Below are 22,447 nucleotides of genomic sequence, written 5' to 3'. Positions count from 1 at the left end.
TATTCGTATAATAAGTGTAAAATATTAAAGGTGCTCTTAGCGATCCTGGGCGGAGTAACTTCCTGTTGACGTTCGAAGTGTTGTCAAACAAAACAGAGGCTAGCTAGACCCTCCTTCTTTCTCCTCCTCCCCCTGCCCTCCGTGCTTCCTGAAACAGTCATGAACGCGCATTTAAAATCATCCTTGTCGGTTATTGGCTGGAGCATGTTTTTTATGTTTTGTGGTCCAGGCTGCACAACTTTGTTTTTATTGCCGTTTTTGGAGCTTGTGGCGACTACAGAGACCGCGTTTTTTTACAGTGTTTTCAGGGGACAGGCAGCTAGCGGATAGTGAGGAGATTCTATTACCTTTGAGTTATACTGATCCGAGTTGCCCTTACACATTTATGTTCAAACACCATGTAAAAGTTAATTTTGCATAATAGGTCCCTTTTAAATAAAATAAGGGGATCTCACTGACACCTGACTTTCATCCCTTTGACTGAAAACAACTCTGAACAGATTCTAATGTCACCTTCAAATTAACTGCTAATCCTAGAGATTCACATACTTTTGCCACTCATAGATATGCAATATTGGATCATTTTCCTGAATAAATAAATAGCCTATATTTGTCTCATTTGTTTGATTGGATTCTCTTTGTCTACTTTCAGGACTTGTATGAAAATCTGATGTTGTTTTAAGTAATATATATGCGGAAATATAGAACATTCTAAAGGGTTCACAAACTTTCAAGAACCACTGTAAAAAGTCATGAATAATCTTACTTTAACTGTTATTTATAAAGTGTATTTTGTGCAGTATCTGGCATGAAATAAACATATGGTTTATAAATCATTTGTTCACAAACTCGCCATTTATGTGCATGCACACTTTGTATGAGGACACACATATTGACACACATATTTTTATAGATGAGGCTCCTGGGGCCCATTTCAATAAGGAGGTTCAACCAACTCTGAGTTAAAACTTGAACTCTAAGTTGACTTACTCTGAGATGGGAAACTCTGAGTTTTCTGTTTCAGAACAGCTGAATTGAGTTAGTTCAATCGACTCTGAGTAGGTTGACTCTGAGTTAAGCATGTGCACCATGACTATTAAAAGCCATGATCAATGGAGCTCCGATATTACGATTCACCATGGCAACAGCAAAAAGACGTCTGCATACTTCTGAGTCAATACAAGTTTAATTCTTATCACTGTTATAATATCAGAGGTGAAAACTGGCAGAATGGTAAGTTATTGAACTACTATTCTTTTTCATGGTATCCCACATGCAAAAAAAGAAAAAAATAATAATTTGTTTTTTTTTTTTTTTTTTTTGCAAATGATGTTCTATTTACCATGTAGGCTAAAAGTAGCAGTTCTTTGCAATAAGTGTAAATAATTATATGCTATTTATATTTTATACTGGCAGATACATACTATTTGCACCTTAGTATTGTTGTACATTAACAGGATGCAATAATAACAGAGTGTAAATGATTTTATCATTATTAAACACTTTACTTCCACTTTTAGAACATTTTCTTCATTTTTATTGAAAATAAATGCCTTTCTGATGTGATATGTGTTGGGAAAAGAGAGAAGAGCGAGCTCGGCAATAGGCGGATTCGAACCCGGTCAATCACGTCACAAGTTAGTTTTCCACGTTACTACCTACACCACTGAAGCCATCAATGGAGCTACTGTAAATTCTTAGTAATAGACACTCCGAATAATCTTGTTTTCCATTTGCATTAAGATTATTTTTATTACCACACTGGCAGATAATTTTACTTAAGTAAAATGCATTTAATTTAGATTCCCCCCAGGAAACAAGACTAAATATCTTATATCATTTTCTTATATAGAAAATCCATCTTGATTTAAGAATTATTAGATATTTGTACTTGAAATAAGACAAAAAATACTCAGTAAGAAAAGCATTTTTGCAGCGTGAATGAATGAATTAAGTATTTAAACATCGCTTACACTTTAAAATGGGGAGAGGACTGGAAGAAACTCTGGGTTTACCGAAGAAAACCTGCTCCTGACCAGGTTAGGTTCACAGAGTAAGTTACCATGGTAACTTACTCTGAGTACAAGTTACCTCTCTTTCAGAAACGGGCTTGACTTACCCTGTTTTCTCAGGTTTGACATACCTCCCATTCTGAAACGGAAAACCCAAAGTTTCCCTCATTTCAGGGTTAACATACTCAGAGTTTTCACTTAACCTCCTTTCTGAAACGTGCCCCTGGACTGTTGTCCAAATCAAAAATATATACAACATGTTTAAACCATTTCTGAATCCCCTTTAAGGAAGAGAATAAAACTGTTGCACCTTCTGTGTGTTTTTCTGCCGGCTCTGTGAGGACAGAAAAGGAGAGATGTAAAACAAAAATAATAAATAAATAAATAAATAAATAATAATAATAACAATAATGTAGCTAAGCATGTCTCCCCATTAACACTGTGAGCATAAAATGAACTTCATTAGGAATAGAATTCACAACCACCAAGCATTAATTTCAATTATCATGCTAGACTGCTAATAAGCACTCTCAGTAAGCACAGTTTAGTTACAAATAGTACCATTTCCTGAAGTGAAGTTGAAGTTCACTGTTGTGATGTTGTTTCCAGTGAATACAGGAGCATTTACAGTTGCTCCCGTTTTAGCATTCAGATCAACACTGACACCACTGTGAGCGTTGCTGCTCATCTGGACTGAAAGAGAGACAGAGATTTATTAAATTTCTTAAATTTCAACTTTAACATTACTGATATTCTTTCAGTTATTACCTTCCTTGTATTTAAACTTTTCTTCTAGTGTGTCATAAGGCTGTTCAGCAGATGCCATAGTTCTTCCCTGACTGCTGATGGACATGGAAAAAAAAAAAATTAACAATAGGACCACTTTTACTGGTCACTTTTGAAAAATACAAAACATGGCCTAAGACAGCTATATTTATATTTCTAGAGCAGTGCTTCTCAAAGCTGTCCTGGGAACACCCCACCACTGCACATTTTGTAGTTTGCTTGGGACTGTATTTATAGTTTAGGATAGCTGTGTTCAGGATAGCAGGCAGGAATGAAGGTTAACTAGGTTTAATTAAAGTTCTACACAAATGAACAGCACAGTCAGACCACAGGGCATTGCTTGAAACAATTCTCACAGCAGTGATATTTGAAGTAACTTACAGATGTGTATGTGTGCAGTCTGTAAGAATAAATAATAAACAATAACTAGACGAATAAACAACTTCCATCAATAATAGCTGGTATTTATAAATAACTCTCCATTCTAATGCAGTAATATCACTTTTGACTGATAAGTGGCACATGGATATCATAAAGCAGACCTGGACATTGTACGACCCCTAGGCCACATCCAGGCCTCAGGTTATCCTTGACTGGCCCATGTGAGGTAATTGGTAAATTAAAAGTCAAATGCAAATATGTGTAATTAGGTGCACGCAATACAACGCACTGCTTTTATTTTGAAGGCAACTGCTGTTTTTTATTTTTTTAATTTACATGTGTGAGACTGTATGCACCTTCACTCAAAAGCAGCAAGGACTTTTTACCAAGCTTCACACATCTAGGGATGCAGCAGTCAAGACCAGCTTTGTGATCCAGCGCTTCCAGGTTCTACGTCAGAACACCAACTCAGTATTGGCCGACACTGTATACTTGAGCCGAGCCAGTACAACACTGACGCAGGAGCTGGCCAATAATAAGGCCGGCGTTCTTACGTAGAACCTTGAAGCGTTGGATGTAAACAGCATAGCAGAAAGACAGGGGAGATAATATCTCGCACTTTATGACCACTAACTGAAGTGTGGCGCTGGAATTTGTGCTCAGCAGCTTCTGTGAACATAAAGCCCGCCTAGTTTGATTTAGCTATTCATCTCAAATATTTTAAAATTGACGACCGGTGACAGACCGCTGACAGCTCAGATGAGAAGGTCGGTTATCTTGGTGCTGTGCAATATCCTAGCAGCAATAGACTGAATACTATATTAGGTAATTATTTAACAACCTTCATCATCAACTGTATAAATGTCAGATGACCTGTAGGTCTGGGGGCAGGGCAAGTGTGTTAAATGCGTTAAAAATTTTAATTAATCTAATTAACGCATTAAATAGACAGCCTTAGTAGAAACATAAATCAACAATACAAATATTATATTTATCTCAAGTAAATAATGAATATACAATTAATGCACAGTTTAGTCGAGGCACTGGGATTACTGTCATCGCTTAAATCAGCAAACTCAAAGCAACTTATAAATTACTCAAATTTAAATGTGACAGTCATCATTAGGGCTGCACGATTTGGAGAAAAAATCAAATGTTCTGGTTAAAATTGCGATATGCGATTTTAAAATGCGATTGTATAAAACAAATGAAAAAAAATATATAAACAATACCAGGCTTGTTTATAGGGCTGCACAATTTGGCCCCGAAATTTTGTGCTAATATATTATTTTGACTAATTATTTTTATTATTATTATTATTAGCATTATTGCTAAATAAAAATATTAAGCCAAATAAGAAATATTACTGTTGTAATAACTTTCATTATTAAAGTATTTAGCATTAGTATTTAATTATAAATATAACTATAATAATTAGAAAATAATATTTAAAACTTGTATGACAAAATGTGGGGTTACCTGTTAACATGCAAGCAGTATGTCTATAAATCATTAGAAAGGTCTAAGGATTTATTATCAAATATTATATTATTATGATAAAAAATCTGTCTCAATAATTTCTTTATTTTTGTCAGGAGGTATGCAAAATCAAAAATGGAATCCATGTATGTAATATGAACTACGTGCCTCTTATGCATCCACTGTGGAAAAAAAAAACCTGTACACTTATGTACGCTGGAGAAAAACATATTGATTATACTGTATGTTCCCCTCAAAGTTCTTTAGAGAGAGGAATTATTTTTCCTATTTTTACCCTGAATAGGATTGAGTGAGCTTTACTTGGCGCTAAACATGTCTGTTTCATACTGGATGCCGGAGGGCGCCCTTGAGCAGATACTCCAAATACTCGCAATATAACAAACGCTGTTCCAGGAAATCATGCTATCGCTGTGACTGAATAAAAAGAAGGTAGAAATGCTTTGGTTGATTAAACATGAATAAAATAAACAGACGACTACAACAATACATGGTTTATATGTTTTCTTTACGCCTTCTCGGGTATTTCTGTAATAATAAAGTATATTTATAATCCAATGCTAATCAAAATGCTATTTCAAACACTCAACTGACGTTATGAAGAGAGTTTGGAGTAAAAACATATTAAATGTTGTCTTTGTTAGAAAAGAAGTTCATAAAGGCTTCTCATGTTTGGAAAGTTTGTATATTTGACGTGTGTTGCTTTTTCTAATGCAGTGCTCTCAGATGGAGGGTCATTTACTACTGATCACAGAGCAGTTCTTCACTAACACGCTGTGTACATATTAATATATAATTTTAAAAAATCGCAGCCTTTGCCATGTCATAATCGCACTAAGCCAAATCGCGATTTCGATTCGATTACGATTAATCGTGCAGCCCTAGTCATCATGTCATGCTGACAATTTCTGTCCAACCATCTGTCCTTATTCTATTAGACCTGTGGGCTGCCTTTGACACTGTAAACTATCAGATCCTCCTGTCCACCCTTTTTGACTTGGGCATCACAGGTATGGTACTTCAGTGGGACGTATTACCTCACAGGCAGATCCTTCCAGGTTTCATGGAGAGGAGGGGTATCTGAGCCACACCTTTTCCTGGATGAAGGAGTCATTTACAGCTCAACCTTGCAAAGACAGAGCTCCTTTTAATACCTGCAGACCCTTCAGTTTGCCACATCACTGCTGTACAACTGGGGTCCACAACAGCTAACGCCAGCCAGGATAACAAGGAACCTGGGGATTGTGTTTGATGACCATCTGAGTTTTTCCATCCATATTTCAACAACGGCTCAGTTGTGGAGGTTTGTTCTTTACAGCATCAGGAAAATCAGACCCTTCCTGTCAGAGTATGCGACAACTTCTTGTCCAAGCTATTGCAATTTCAAGACTGGACTACTGCAATGTCTACTGGCAGGCCTTTTAGCCAGCGCAACTAAGTCCTTACAGATGATCCAGAATGTAGCAGCATATCTGGTCTTCAACCAGCCTAAGAAAACCTACGTCACACCCTTCCTGATCCACTGGCTCCCTGTTGCATCCAGAAACAAATTTAAGGTTAACGCTGGCTTTCAGAACTGCCACTGGAACAGCATATCCCTACCACAATCCACTTCTACAAGTTTACGCTCCCTCCCACCAGCTAAGGTCACTGAATGAGCCACGCCTTGTTGTTCCTTCACAACAAGGCACAACATCACTCTCCAAAACTTACACCCTCTTTGGTGGAATGAGCTGCCAACCTCCACCAGAATTGCTGAAACCGTACAATCTTTCAAGTAGCAGCTGAAGACACCTGTTCCACAAGAACCTAACCACCCCACACCTTTAAATCCTTTAAAAATCTTCTCTGCATACATTACTGGTTTGGAAAGATGTGAAAAAATATTTGAATATTCCTCAGGTTATTTCTGTTCAATCTCCCTTAGCTTTGAATCCTGATTTTCCCATTCAGATTAGGAGTATTGTTTTGTTGGATTGGAGTTCTAAGGGCTTGTCTGATTTTTCAGGCCTGATGATTTCTGAATCTCTGAGGTCATTTGCGCAAATTAGAGTAGAGTTTAACATTTTCCCTGTAGATTTTTTCAAATACCTTCAAATTTACCTTCGGCATTTCACAGAGTCTCTTTTAAGGCAGAATAAATTCCGTTTAAACTTATCAGAATTGGAAGAAACCATGATGTCAGCTAAATTCCTTGACGCTGTTGTGGGAACGGGACCTGGAGGTATCATTCAGTTCAGCAGACTGGACTAAGATCTGTAATGGCATTTTTCCAAAAGGTACTTCAATTTATCTACATGAACAAAATTTCAATTTTTTTCACATGATGCCCTGGCTCTGTTACAGCTTAAGAGAATCAATGTACTGAAAAAAGGAGATCCCTGCCAGCCAGTACCAAAGGCTGTTGGGCCATATAGCAGCTGCCGTCAACATGATACCTTGATACCAACATCTCTTTTGGCACATAAATTGCCTAGAGATGAAAGCTGCACTGAGGTATTTCTAGCACTGAGGTACTTTCTCCCAGATTTGAGAGGTTTTGAAATTTCACTAGTCTCTTACATAAGTTCAAGTTGCTCAATGCAGATTAAATTCCTCTCTCTGACGGCACCCTACATTCCAGGGTGCTCAAACTTGGGAGTGGACATCATGTAGAGGCAGGGGCTAAGGCCCGGGGATTTAAGATACCACCACATGGTGTTGTTGGATATGATAAGGCAGAGGTATTACAAAGCAGAAGTTGATCTGTTTGCCATTAGTAAACCCACTGTCCTCTCTGGTTTGCTCTCACTTCTCCAGCTCCATTGCGGCTGGATGCCATGGTACAGACGTGGCCGAGGTTACGTCTGGGTGTAACAATTTGATGCAAAAGGACACAAAAAGGAATGTATCATGTACATGGTGTAACATATTGTAACATGGTGAAAATTGTGCAAGGTGGGATGCAAAATGTGGGTTCCAAAAAATGCATTTAAAAGAGACAGTTAAAATATTTATCAAATCAACAGATTATCAAAATTATGGCATAGCTGTATCCATCAATTAAAATCATACAGCAGAGAAGGTGAAGATTTCTGAGATTAAATGCGTCACAATCCCCATTTAAAGGCCAAACTACTTTTGACTGTGCAGAAGCTGAAAAATGTTGCCTACTGATGATGCATTTCAAGATAGGGAGGCATCAAGGTATGTCTGAATGCAATATTCATGTCTCCTCAGATGCAATTTTCAGATTTAAAAAAAAAAAAAAAAAATTGTATTCTTCACTAACAGTCCTGTGTAAGCATATGGTCAAACTCTAGAATTACAGTGTCCAGAGGATAGTTCCTTTATAAACCTATATTTTATTTTCACTTTCTACAATGTTTTGTGTTTCTACCAAGAACTTACATTGTAGTTATATAAATATAGGTCTGTCGCTGTGAAGAAATTTCCCTTGTGGTTATTATGGGTGACTCAATAGCGCAACAGGTATTACTGCCGTTTTTTTTGTTTTGTTTTGTTTTTTACAAACCTCATTTATCCTGATTTTAGTATATAAAGCTCTATTGTTGAGTTATTATTATGTAGCATATATTGTTGCATTTAACTGACAGAGAGACACGTTTTAAAACATTTTGTTTGTTAAATGCCAAACAGCTATAAGAACATGCCTTTTCCAATTTGAAAAATGAAAGAAATCAAAGAATTGTAAAGTATTCTAAAGAACTCTAATTCTAAAGTATAACATGAAAACAAGCAATAAGAACATGCCTTTTCCTATTTGAAAAACTAAAGAATTCTAAAGTATCACATGAAAAGAAAGTGTAAATGAAAATAAACAAATAAACAAAATATTACTTTTGCGTTAACGAATGTGATTTAGACCTGGGTTATCATGTCCTTGTTTTGCGCTAGGAAAACCAACATATTAACCTTGTGTGGTTTCAGAGAGGATTGCATAGGGATAACAATGTTCCCGGTGGCACTGAAAACCCTTTCTGATGGTGTGCTCAATGCACAAATACACATAATGGCACAAAATAGACCCATATCCTATCCACCTACGCCCCAACTGAGACCAGCCAGGATGCAGCCAAGAACGACTTCTAAAACCAGCTAAGATCAGAGAGACATTGGTACAGACAGGACTGGATGAGTCATGGTGAGTTCAGTTACAACAGACTGCATAAGCTGTCTTTTGCCGCATCGAACAAACTGGTAGTAGGTAACAGCCACTTTCAGGACCCTAGCAAAAACCAGCTTACAGGGCACAACCAATCTCCTGATGCTGGAGCTCAGAACGTGTCCCATCAATGTGGAAGAAAGCCATTATCGTGCCAATCCTAAAGAAAAATCATAGCCAGTAATGCAAGAACTGCCACGGCATCAGTCTCCTATGAGTCGTTCACAAAGTGTTTAGGAAGGTCATGCAATCAAGACTGAGATACAGTTGAGCTCAAAAGTTTACATACCCCTTGCAGAATCATCTTAAAAATAAGAAGGATCATGAAAATTGCATGTTATTTTTTATTTAGTACTGTCCTTAATAAACTATTTCACATAACAGTTATTTACATAAAGTCCACAAGACAAAAAAATAGCAGAATTTATAAAAATGACCCCATTCAAAAGTTTACATACCCTTGATTCTTAATACTGTGTGTGGTTACCTGGATGATCCACGACTGTTTTTTTGTTTTGTCATGGTTGTTCATGAGTCCCTTGTTTGTTCTGAGCAGTTAAACTGAGCTCTGTTCTTCAGAAAAATCCTTCAGGTCCTGCAGATTCTTCAGTTTTCCAGCATCTTCTGCATATTTGAACCCTTTACAACAGTGACTGTATGATTTTGAGATCCATCTTTTCACACTGAGGACAACTGAGGGACTTGAACAAGAAGTTGATGTGCAAGTTTTTTTTTAATTTTGTTTAAAGAACATATTTTTTCATTTAGTTCTGCCCTTTGGAAGCTACAAAAGATACTTACATGTTTCCCAGAAGACAAAAAAAGTACAATTTATTCTGTTTATCCAATTCAAAAAGTTTACATCCCCGACTCTTAATGCGTCGTGTTTCCTTCTGAAGCATCAGTGAATGTTTGAATCTTGTTTAATACTTGTGTTTGAGTCCCTCAGTTGTCCTCAGTGTGAAAAGATGGATCTCAGAATCATACAGCCAGTGCTGAAAAGGGTTCAAATATGCAGAAGATGCTGGAAAACCAAAGAATCTGCAGGACCTGGAGAATTTTTCTGAAGAACAGAGCTCAGTTTAACTGCTCAGAACAAACAAGGGACTCATGAACAACCATCACAAAACAAAAAACAGTCGTAGATCATCCAGGTAACCACACAGTGTTAAGAATCAAGAGTATGTAAATTTTTGAACAGGGTCATTTTTATAATTTCAGCGATTGTTTTGTCTTGTGGACTTTATGTAAACAACTGTTATGTGAAATAGTTTATTCAGGACAGTACTAAATAAAAAAATAACATGCAATTTTCACAATCCTTCTTATTTTGTTAAAATGATTCAATTTTTCTAGATTCTGCAAGGGGTATGTAAACTTTTGAGCTCAACTGTACATCACGAACAGATGAAGCAAAAAGAGCAAGCAGGATTAAGACCACATTAGAGCTGCATTGGTCTAATTCTCACATCACATCAACTGGCAAAGAAATGAACTGATGTTACGACAGCATACTTAACAGCAACTTAACCATGCCCACCTCTTTTCAAGGATGGATACTCTATGTCTGTCAAACAAAATTGACAGCACGAGCAGTGTTGGGGAAGTTACTCAAAAAAAGTAATCCACTACAAATTACAAATTACTACATTAAAATTGTAATTTGATTACATTACTGATTACTGCATGTAAAAAGTAATCAGATTACTAATTATTTTACATTCAAGTTACTTTTAAAACCTATAAAACCTACAAAAATAAACCACAAAGTGAAACTCAGTATGCAGTATCTACGTAATCAAACATTCAGAAATATAACAGGTAATATTTTCATTCATTCGTAATACTAAATCCACCCGGAAAAAAAAAAAAAAAGCTACTGGTTCAAAACAATTTGAAAGCATAATTCGTTAAGAAAGTAAATTTAATTATTATCAAAAAGTGAACCTTATACACACATAAACTAAGAAAGATACACAAAGTAGCCTATTAGTTAATAGTTAATTATCAGAAGTTTATGTTCACATAAACGGACATAAACCAGTGAACAACAAGTGGGCAAGAAATGCGCACACCGTTCGTCACCAACACCCATACAAACAGGCAGGCAATCAATAATAAACCAGATAAAAAAAGTATATAAATTAAACTTACTTGTATGATTAACGCACAACAACCAGAATTAGAGGGGGGAAAAAAGCTTCATTTTGTATTCCAAATTCACAGCGGAGCAGCGCAGCTGTAAACAAACTCACTTCGCGGAAATAAGGAGTGGTAGGTAGCGCGTCTTAATGCCTTGGAGCAGTGCAAAGTGTTGAACTGTAGGCTATAATTAACCTACTGGGACGGAGTAAATCAAAAAGGAAGTGCACTTTTTGCAAATAATATTTGTAGATCTTCCTTTTTCCTCCTCTGAACTGTCGTATCAAACAGACGCTCTGAAATATTTTTCACTTGTGCATGTTTTTAATTAACCAAAGGAGCGTATGTTTGGAGATCTGTGCTGTTTTCAGAAAGTGGGCAAAGGTTAGGCACTGTGCGTTTGTACAACTTTGGCTATGTACCAAACTGTCTTGACTAATCTAGTCAAACCTGTAGAACGACATAACCTATGTAGCAGGCAGATTTGTTCATACAGCACATTTCATACACCATGGTAATTTAAAGTGCTTTAAATAAAAATAATTTAAAAAAATAGCAATAATAAAAAGGTTAAGAAAAATACAGTAAAAATAAGTGAAATTGAAGGAAAGAATATATTAATTAAAATGAGAAAAATTGGAGACGATTAAAATAAAACAGTACCTTGCAATCAGTATGTGAAACAGAGGTCAATCATGGAATGCACAGCTAAACAGATATGTATTCCGTTTGGACTTAAAAAAACAGGTTACAATGGGGCACATCTGGCATCAACTCAAAGCTGGTTCCAGCTACGGGTGGCATAATAACTAAATGCCATCTCATCATGCTTTGAATGAATGTGAGGTGTTTTTAACTGGCTTGATCCTATAGCGATCTGAGAGCTTTATTTGGTTTATATCTGCAAGGTATTTTGGTCCTTTAGGATTTAATTACGATTAAAAGTACTTTAAAGTCGATCTGAAATGAAACTGGAAGTGTTGTGGAGATGCAAATGAAGCTTTATTCATTATTTAAATGCTACACTTTATTGTACAAAGCAACAAACGCCTGCAGGACATCTGAGTGTGTCTCTGGCCAGAGAACCATTCTTAAACCTTTTTCCTGTTATTTTGCAGTACTCAGCAACATAAAAGTTCACCATATCTGTTCCAAACAATCATATGTTTATTTTCTCACCCGTCTTTCTAATTGTGGCAGTCTGCCATACGCTGGTCAACCCTTTATCATAAACAAGATGTAATATTTTCAAAGGACACCTGGCTCCTTCCCAGAGGAGGGAAACCTCACCATGACATCATTCACAACCACCTGTGGTGTCCTGAAAATACCCCTAACTTGGCAGAATACTCAGTGGATCACATGACTTGCTCCTGACCTTGTTACAGTCATGTAATAGGCCATGAGGCCTTCAAAACACATCTGGCTGTTATATTATTCAAACTATTTCTACAATGGTTTTCTTATATGATTGATAAAACATTCCAACAGAAGCCAGTGTAATGACCTAAGAACTGTTGTGATATCCTGATTTTTCTTGGTTTTGGTCAGGAGCCTGGCAGCAGCATTCTCTATGAATTGTACTTGTCTAATGGTCTTTTTGGAAGGCCAGTGAGAAATCCATTTCAGGAATCTACCCTGCTGGTAATGAAAGCATACTTCTCTAGATCTTTCTTGAACACAAAAGATCTTATTTATGCTATATATTTAAATGGTTGTAGACTGATTTAGCTATTGTTTGACATGGCTCTTGAAGCCACAAGACTCCAGAATGACACCAAGATTCCTGAACTTCATTGTTAGTCTTTAGACTGGAGTCAAGGTATGCATTCACCATTGATATGTTTTCCTTGTTTCCAAATACAATGACCTCTGTTTTGTCTTTATTTAGCTAAAGAAACTTTTGAAACATGTAGCTGTTAAAGGCATAGTATGTAAGTTTCGTTGCTAGAGGTCACTCATTCAAAACAATAACAAAGGTGTAGCTTGATGATGCCGTGAATGAGCGTGGAATGATGGGAGTTGTCGTCTTCACCTCCACAGCCAATGGAAATCAATCCGACAGGACTCAGACAGAAATCATGTTCATGGGTGAGCTAATGTATTAAAGTTTTATTATGAAGTATTAATATATTAATATTTTTATTATGACCTGCTGGTATGAAGCAAGGCAGGATCGAGAGCATGGGACATTTTACCTTCCCTGAACGTGAACTTTTGAACATTTATGTTTTATCACTTAAATTCACACTATTTTATTTCATTCTAATAAAACAGCCACAAGTGAATTACTACTCAGACAGGTCACTTTATCTGACAAATTAAAATTGTGGGGTAATGCAGCACTGTTTTCCTTGTTCAAAAAAAAAAAAAAAAAAAAAAAAGTATAGGGAACACATATAAACTTTAGTATAGGCAACACATATAAACTATTAACTACGACTTTCCCCTCAATAAACTCCTAATTTACTGCTTATTAATAGTTAGTAAGGTAGTTGTTAAGTTTAGGTATTGGGTAGGATTAAGCATGTAGAATAAGATAATGTAGAATAAGACATTAATATGTGCTTAATAAGTACTAATAAATAGCCAATATTCTATTAATGTGCATGCTAATAAGCAACTAGTTAAAAGACCCTAAAATAAAGTGTTACCAAAAAATCATACTAAAAATACATTAGAGTGTATTAAAAGTTATATTATAATCTTACTCTGTGTGTTAGCTTGTAGAGCTGCATAATTATGGATAAATTGAGATCACAATTTTCCCACGGTTCTGAACAGACAACTAAACAAAATAACAAGAAATTTATTACTAGAAGTTATGACAAAATGTTAATTGCTGCAGTCTATTTAAAAATGTTTTATTGATTTGAATAAATTATTTTTTATGTGAATATTTGTAACAGAAATAACAATGCTGTGTGTGGTTGAAAAGACTGTTTGTGAGGCTGTTTCGTACATGACAACTGCTCTCTCTGGCTGAGCGGCAGCTTGAACACAGATTAATAATAATAATAATATTTTTATTTATATAGCGCCTTTAAACACCCAAGGTCGCTTTACAGAGATAGGTTAAGGAATAGGACAAGATAATCATCAACGTAAAAGCACAACACACAGTCACGGGTAGGGTAAAGATGTACAAACCAAATAAAAAAATAAATAAAATGTACAGACTGTGAGCAGAGGAGTAATATTCAGAAAAATAATGTGTTTTTAAGAGATTTTTGAAGGAGAGAAGGATGGATGCTTGACGGATGTCTTGAGGAAGGGAATTCCACAACCTCGGAGGAAACGAACAGGAGCATAAGGCTGAAGTAAGTCGTATAAGTATGTAGGAACAAGGCTATGGAGAGCTTTGTAAGTAAGAATTAGTACCTTGAAGTTTATACGCAGGGAGACTGGAAGCCAATAAAGATGATATAGGATTGGAGTAATGTGTTCATTCTTTCTTATATGCGTGATCAAACGAGCAGCAGAGTTTTGAAAGTATTGTAATCTTTTGATATTTTTAACTGAAAGGCCATAAAGAAGTGAGTTACAATAATCCAGTTAAGATGTGACAAAGGCATGTACAAACCCGATTCCAAAAAAGTTGGGACACTGTACAAATTGTGAATAAAAAAGGAATGCAATAATTTACAAATCTCATAAACTTATATTTTATTCACAATAGAATATAGATAACATATCAAATGTTGAAAGTGAGACATTTTGAAATGTCATGCCAAATATTGGCTCATTTTGGATTTCATGAGAGCTACACATTCCAAAAAAGTTGGGACAGGTAGCAATAAGAGGCCAGAAAAGTTAAATGTACATATAAGGAACAGCTGGAGGACCAATTTGCAACTTATTAGGTCAATTGGCAACATGATTGGGTATAAAAAGAGCCTCTGAGAGTGGCAGTGTCTCTCAGAAGTCAAGATGGGCAGAGGATCACCAATTCCCCCAATGCTGCGGCGAAAAATAGTGGAGCAATATCAGAAAGGAGTTTCAATCTCTGTGCGTAAGGGTCAAGGCCGGAAAACCATACTGGATGCCCGTGATCTTCGGGCCCTTAGACGGCACTGCATCACATACAGGAATGCTACTGTAATGGAAATCACAACATGGGCTCAGGAATACTTCCAGAAAACATTGTCGGTGAACACAATCCACCGTGCCATTCGCCGTTGCCGGCTAAAACTCTATAGGTCAAAAAAGAAGCCATATCTAAACATGATCCAGAAGCGCAGGCGTTTTCTCTGGGCCAAGGCTCATTTAAAATGGACTGTGGCAAAGTGGAAAACTGTTCTGTGGTCAGACGAATCAAAATTTGAAATTCTTTTTGGAAAACTGGGACGCCATGTCATCCGGACTAAAGATAACAAGGACAACCCAAGTTGTTATCAGCGCTCAGTTCAGAAGCCTGCATCTCTGATGGTATGGGGTTGCATGAGTGCGTGTGGCATGGGCAGCTTACACATCTGGAAAGGCACCATCAATGCTGAAAGGTATATCCAAGTTCTAGAACAACATATGCTCCCATCCAGACGTTGTCTCTTTCAGGGAAGACCTTGCATTTTCCAACATGACAATGCCAGACCACATACTGCATCAATTACAACATCATGGCTGTGTAGAAGAAGGATCCGGGTACTGAAATGGCCAGCCTGCAGTCCAGATCTTTCACCCATAGAAAACATTTGGCGCATCATAAAGAGGAAGATGCAACAAAAAAGACCTAAGACAGTTGAGCAACTAGAAGCCTGTATTAGATAAGAATGGGGCAACATTCCTACTCCTAAACTTGAGCAACTTGTCTCCTCAGTCCCCAGACGTTTGCAGACTGTTATAAAAAGAAGAGGGGATGCCACACAGTGGTAAACATGGCCTTGTCCCAACTTTTTTGATTTGTGTTGATGCCATGAAATTTATTTTTCCCTTAAAATGATACATTTTCTCAGTTTATACATTTGATGTGTCATCTATGTTGTATTCTGAATAAAATATTGAAATTTGAAACTTCCACATCATTGCATTCCTTTTTTATTCACAATTTGTACAGTGTCCCAACTTTTTTGGAATCGGGTTTGTATTACGGTTTCAGCATCCTGCTGACTAAGAGAGGATCGAATGCGAGATATATTACGTAGGTGAAAAAAAGCTGTCTTTACCACTTTACTAATGTGGTCATTAAATGAAAGAGTTTAATCAATGAGAACACCAAGACTGCGAACAGTCATAGAGGGCATTATCAAGTCACCATCCAAAAGTATCTGTTGACCAGAGAATTTAGAAACCGATCAGTTTTACCTTGGTTTTATCTGAATTAAATTTAAGGAAATTCCCCTCGAGCCAAAGCTTGAGTTCCTTGATACAGGTTGTTAATGTAGGTGGTGGAAACACTGAGGTGGGAGGTATGCTAAAATAAATCTGAATGTCATCAGCATAGCAGTGAAAGTTAAACCCATAGCGTTTGATAATTTGTCCAATTGGTAGCATATAAATGGTGAAAAGAAGAGGGCCCAAAACAGAACCTTGAGGTACACCAGAGCTGATAGATTTGGTGGTTGACTTATGCTTCTGGTATACAACAAATTGTTGCCTCCCTGATAAATAAGAGGAAAACCAGTCAAAGGCTGTGCCAGGAATCCCAATTGCTGTAAACCGTGACAGGAGTATCTTGTGATTTACAGTGTCAAAAGCTGAGCTGAGGTCTAACAGAAGGAGAGTGCTAAGAGAGCCAGAATTGGAAGCTATGAGGAGATCATTAAGAACCTTAACCAGGGCTGTTTCAGTACTGTGTAGTGGACGAAAGCCAGACTGGAAAGGCTCATAAAGGTTATGTGCTGTTAGATGGGCCTGTAACTGGGAAGCAACAAATTTTTACAGTATTTGAGAGAGAAAAGAAAAGTTTGAAATAGGCCTATAGTTACCTAGAGATGAAGGATCAAGACCATGCTTTTTAAGAACAGGGGTGACAGCAGCAATCTTAAGCTTATATGGTACAATTCCAGAGGACATTGAAGTATTAATGGAATGAGTGATCGGTAGTGACAAAGCAGTCAGGCAATTTTTCAGTAAAGAGGTAGGCGCAGGGTCAAGAAGACTAGAAGAATTAGATAGCCTGATTATCTCATCAACCACTGTAGGGACAATAGGGTAAAAACTAGAGAGGCTGTGAGTAAGGCATGAAGAGAGTGGTTCAATAGCAGAAACAGAAGGAATGTAGGAATGGTTGTAGGTTGTGACAGCACAATGTTACTGAAATGGCATTAATACATATAGTCACTGTGCTCGTAATGCTGGAGTACGAGCTAAATATTATGTGTAGTAATTCAATTTCACAGACCTCACACATATTTTTTTGCGCTGATCGGCACAGTTTAGCATAATGTCCAATCTTTTTACACTTGCTGCATGTTGCAGTTGCAGACGGGCAGTTTACAAAAAAAAATCAATATTTAACAAGTGTTACATCCGATGTCTTTAGGCACTGTTGCCATGTATGTTTTGAGTGTTTTTGTGCAGGAGAAGGTGTGGCCTGTGCAGAGATCCTGATTGGTCTGGGCTCGATTGGCTGTTTCCTGCTGCGATGATATAAGGACCACCCCAAACATCATATCGAGGCCGATTTTTTGCCATTTTGTTTGTTGCTCTGTCTTGATTTCTCCTGTGTTTGTGTGTGCTGTGTGCTTTGTAAAATTTGCTTTTGTTCAGTTTGAGTTATAATTTTCAGTATTGCTTTTGCTTTCAGTTACATTATGTAAATATTATTTGTATACTTTAAGGGAAGTAGGGAGTGTGATGCCGTTTCCTTTTGCATATATCTTTATTCTGTGTTTTGGGTTAAGGGAGTTAGGGAAGTTGCTTTGTAATTTTCTTTTTATGTTTTTTTTTTTTTTTAGAGGGTACTTAAATTAGTTGTTTTTGTTTATTTTGGCCTGGTCCACTCCTGAATTTAATCCCTTTATTTATGGTTTTCATTATATATTGTTAATAAATTTATCTTTGTTGAAAATTTATTTTCGAGTGAGCACACATTCATTTATGTTACGGCTGACCCTATACGGTCGTAACACAAGTTATGAGGTAAAATATCTAGCTTCAGCCAGACTGGCTTCCGTATTCAAGTTATGAAGAAAGTGTAAACTGGCGTCGCTTCAGTTACACTTTTTCGAACAGGGAAGGCATAGGACGTAGCTTTTTGAACTGCAAGATTATACGGAATATGGTCTAGCGGAAGCTAGATATTTTACTTCATAACTTGTTACATTTTTTTTTTTTACACAAAAGCATTGCTTCGCTTCAAAAGGCCTTTATAACCCCCCGGGGCCGTGTGGAGTACATTTATGATGGATGGATGTGGATGGAAGCACTTTCTTCAGCTCATACTCGTGAACCCTATTCACTGACATTATAAAGCTTGGATGCTTCAGGATATGTATTAATATTTCTCCGATTGTGTTCATCAGAAACAAGAAAGTCATATACACCTAGGATGGCTTGAGGGTGAGTAAAGCTTGGCCTAATTTTCATTTGAAAGTGGACTAATCCTTTAAGAGGTGCATGTGACCATTTTGCACCACTTGTACAGGGGCAGTAACTTGGTGGGAATTTGAAATGGATTTAGCCTGATCGGCAGGAGATTCAGTCTGCCTTGCTATCGTAACAGCTGTGTTCAGTTTAAGATTTCTCTCATGTATTACTAACTGATCGCAAATCATTTTGTCAGTACTGGCATTGAACTCACATTAAACAACATGCCCTCGCAGCAGCAATGTACTGTCTTGTGAGGCACCTGACAGAGTTTAAGGAAGGCGTGGCATTCAGTCTATACTATGTTAACTTTTGGCACAAAGTAGGCTTTTGATGCATTCTCTGCATCCTTATATGTCATACCTGTGTTAGGCAATGAGTAGAAAATCTGTTGTTCCTCTGTGCCAAGGCAGTGAAGCAGTACAGCTCTCCAGCCGGCCAAGCATTCCCTGTTGCATCAATCACTCATAAATAATTTTCAAAAATCTGCAGCCATATGCTGAACGGCATAGTAGGCTCACCAAAGCAAGGCAGTAACAAACTCTGGAAAAGCACGTTAGCAACAGCCATCTTCATGACCAACAACAGCGGAAAAAACTGCCTAATCCACGTCACCAATTTGTGATATCTGTCAGGAGTTAGTAAGCAGCAATAAAGCATACGAGACAGGAGTAGTGAACTTCATCAGCTTCATCTCTTCTCTTACGTTCCCACACACATTACGTCATTATAAAATACTTCAAAATAGTAGTCACAATATAATTTACTCATGAACACAACAGTATCTTTACTTTGGGCATTCAAAAACAAAACTTTCCAACTGTAATCGTGTGTATGATGATTAAATTGGCCATGTACAGAAAGCAACTCCTCTACAGCGCTGGCCTTTACAGTTTGAAGGTCTGCTTCAAAAAAACATTTGGAGTCCCATGGGTATGGCTTTTTCTGCATCAGGCATGGAAAAACTCCTTTTTCCATATGCAAAACCACTGAAATTGTTCAGCTGTGTGTGTGTGTCATGGGCAGGGCTCTCTTTTGAGCACAAGATAAGGCCCGTTTCAAGTGAAATGGGTGAATCATAGCAAAGGCTGGTACTGCTCCAATATAATGTTAAATAATGACTTTTTATTTGCATCCCAGTTATAACCAGATATGGCACTTAATTCTATATTACTGATATAAGCTTACCTGAATCGAATGGATCAGTTTTTGTGGAAACCTGTACTACTGTTTTGCTCTTCATTCAGAATGACAGATCATTTTATTCTAATTCATATTCTTTGCTGGTGTTACAGATTAAGTCAAATTCATCCTTGACAATCATAATTTTACTATATTTTCCTTTTCTTGTCTGGAAATGTTTCGGATGTATCTGTTTGCTCAGATGCGTCATACCCCTCAGGTGCCTTTTGATCGACACAAGAAACAAAAGAAGACCTGACTGATAAAGAAGCAGACAAATATTCAGGTCAGTTTATTAGGGGTACGCATTTCTACATGCTACTTTCCATACAAAGTAAATATGTAGTAAATACTAGTTGGTTTAGTTTTGAGTAATGCAATAATATATTAGAATAGTGCCTCATATTCAAAGCAAAAACATTCTAGTCAGTAATACATATGGGTCTTACTTTCTCATCCATGAAGTACAAAATCACTTGAATGTGTCAAAAATGATGATTCCTGAATAATTTGTCACTAAAAGCACTGTGTAATGACAACTTTTACTGAGTTTTATCACGTTACGTTATACGTGCACAACCTAATTATTCATGCGCTAAGCATTCACCATTTCATGATTCACATCCTGTGAACTGTCCCCACCACACTAAAGTAATGTAACTTAATGTTCCACAGAACAATAACAGAATACAGTATAGCAAACAAACAAACAAAAAACTAAGCCTGTTTCAACCCCAATGCTTCAGCCCAGTTTTATAGATGCACCTCGGCTGTGTGCATCCTTCTGATGTCCATTGTTCACTGACAAACTGGATACTACATAACACTCAGAAGAAATTCACAAACACACGTTTGACGCTGCCAACGACATGGTCTGTACACAGTGAGACTCAGGAAACAGTTTGTCACAGTGGGTGATAAACCCTTGGAATGATAAACACGAGCAAAGAATGTCTCTACATGTCTGGAACTGAACGCTGAACTTCTGCACATCAGCCTTCACCGAATTCAGTACATCCTAGAACACTTGTGTGGGGATGATCGTGACGTTCTTAGAACCTTAACCTGATAAACATTTCACTTTACTCTGTCTGTTTACTGATTGTAATATTTCTGAACTTACTAAAATGATTTTCAGTGGTCAAGACATTAAGGTGTCTATACAGAAAGTGACTTAAACCTACCTGAGAAATATTCCCTGGAATAAAAAAAGAATAAGTGATTAGGCAAGAGCAGGTTAGATTGGTATCAAACACTTAGCTGTGAATAACAGTTTGCCTTTTGCAGGTTCCAACTGGTGCAAGTGGCTGGCTGGTGACTGAAGATGACTGAAGATTGGAGAGGATTGCAGAATGGAATGCCACAGCGGGTAAGGAGTTTGGTAGGAACAATGAGACCAGTCAATGGTGAACTGAAAGATGACTGCTAAAGTAGTGAGTTTGTGATGAGCTCCTGATGACCGCAGTGGGTGACGACGGGGATGGCCTCTGCCTCTTGGTGTTGGACAATTGGGGTGGTTGGTGTGGAACTCGGTCAACAGTGAGGAATCTAGAATGCCACCATGAGGAACCCACAATCTTTTCTTTGGGCTGATTTATACTTCTGCGTCGGACCTATGCCGGAGCCTCTGCGCCGTAGGCTATGCGTCTGTTTTCATTTATACTTCTGCGTCGTTGTCCACGTCGACATGCATGCAGACCACTAGTAGGCAGTGTCCGCGGTAATGTTGAGTATCAAGGCAAAAGTCGAAGAAGCAGCAGCTTGTCATGTGCGTTGTCAGAGAAGCTTACAAATAGAAGCGGCAAATAGGTAACGACTTTTGTTGCAGTATGACTGCATGTGTCCCCTGAAACAGAGCGTTTTTCATTCCTATGGAAGTTGAAAACGCTCGCTCTTCTCCTATTGCTCCGTGCCAGTTTTTTGACCTGAGGGAGGGGTTCTAGCAGACCAATCACTGCACTTGCGGTCTGCGTAGAATGCGCTGTTACATTTTTGAAGAGATGTACATCAGGCTACGTCGTAGGCTATGTGTGCTACACACAGCTACGGCGTACACTCGACGCAGCCTTAATCAACAAGCTATTCCAGACAGCCGCCCCGTCATTGGGAGTCCAGGATGGTGTTGACCTTGTAGATGTGCTCCTCATCTGCATCCACTGGAGGAGGAGGTACATCATCAGCACCAGACCTAGGGGAAGAAGGAACCAGAGGATTAGTGAATGGTTTGAGAAGTGAAACATGGAATGTGAACGCAATGTAACATTAAGATTGAACCACTGTAGTCACGTTGACTTTTAACAATGTCTTTACTACTTTTCTGGACCTTGAATGTGGTAATTATGTTGCTTTCTATGGGGGATAAAAAAAACTCTCGGATTTCATCAAAAATATCTTAATTTGTGTTCTGAAGATGAACGCAGGTCTTACAGATGTGGAACAACACGAGGGTGAGGAATAAATGACAGAATTTTAGTTTTTGGGTGAACTAACCCTTTAAAAAATGATGCTGTCCCACTGAAACACATATAGCTGTCTCTGCTCTATGTTGTTGTTTATTAACTCCATCTTGTCAGTTTAGAAAAAAAAAAGAAAAAAAAAAATCAGAGAAAGGTTCAATTTTAGTTTAGTCAGAATGTTTAGGGCTCAAAAATGAAAATATGTTTCTCTTTAGCCCCTACAAGATGTTTAGATATGTTACTCTGAACCAATACTAGCTTGAGCGACACACGCTGGCCTCTAGAAAAGATGGGTGAGA

At 37.6% G+C, this 22,447-nt stretch overlaps 2 protein-coding genes across 7 annotated transcripts in view; one reads left to right on the top strand and one right to left on the bottom strand.

Moving 5' to 3' along the window:
* LOC127510579 (NACHT, LRR and PYD domains-containing protein 12-like) overlaps positions 1–11,343 on the bottom strand; it is a 47,675-nt gene extending 36,332 nt beyond the window's left edge. Inside the window, exons 1-4 of one of the 4 annotated variants that reach the window (XM_051890239.1) lie at positions 10,996–11,343; positions 2,781–2,854; positions 2,574–2,705; positions 2,323–2,346 (exon numbers count right to left, since the gene is read on the bottom strand). In XM_051890239.1, coding sequence (XP_051746199.1) covers positions 2,323–2,346; positions 2,574–2,705; positions 2,781–2,838 — 214 coding nt within the window. In that variant the 5' untranslated portion in view covers positions 2,839–2,854; positions 10,996–11,343. Of the gene's footprint in view, positions 1–2,322; positions 2,347–2,573; positions 2,706–2,780; positions 2,855–10,995 lie in introns of those variants that run through there. The other 3 variants (XM_051890240.1, XM_051890241.1, XM_051890243.1) reach the window with 3 other exon arrangements.
* LOC127510625 (gastrula zinc finger protein XlCGF7.1-like) overlaps positions 1–22,447 on the top strand; it is a 237,907-nt gene that overhangs the window by 175,621 nt on the left and 39,839 nt on the right. The gene's annotated exons all lie outside the window — the stretch shown is intronic.

The sequence above is a fragment of the Ctenopharyngodon idella genome, chromosome 4 (assembly GCF_019924925.1).
Source record: "Ctenopharyngodon idella isolate HZGC_01 chromosome 4, HZGC01, whole genome shotgun sequence".
Classification (NCBI taxonomy): Eukaryota; Metazoa; Chordata; class Actinopteri; order Cypriniformes; family Xenocyprididae; genus Ctenopharyngodon; species Ctenopharyngodon idella.
The sequence above is the reverse complement of the archived record's forward strand: the minus strand, read 5'-3'. Positions and strand labels throughout refer to the sequence as shown.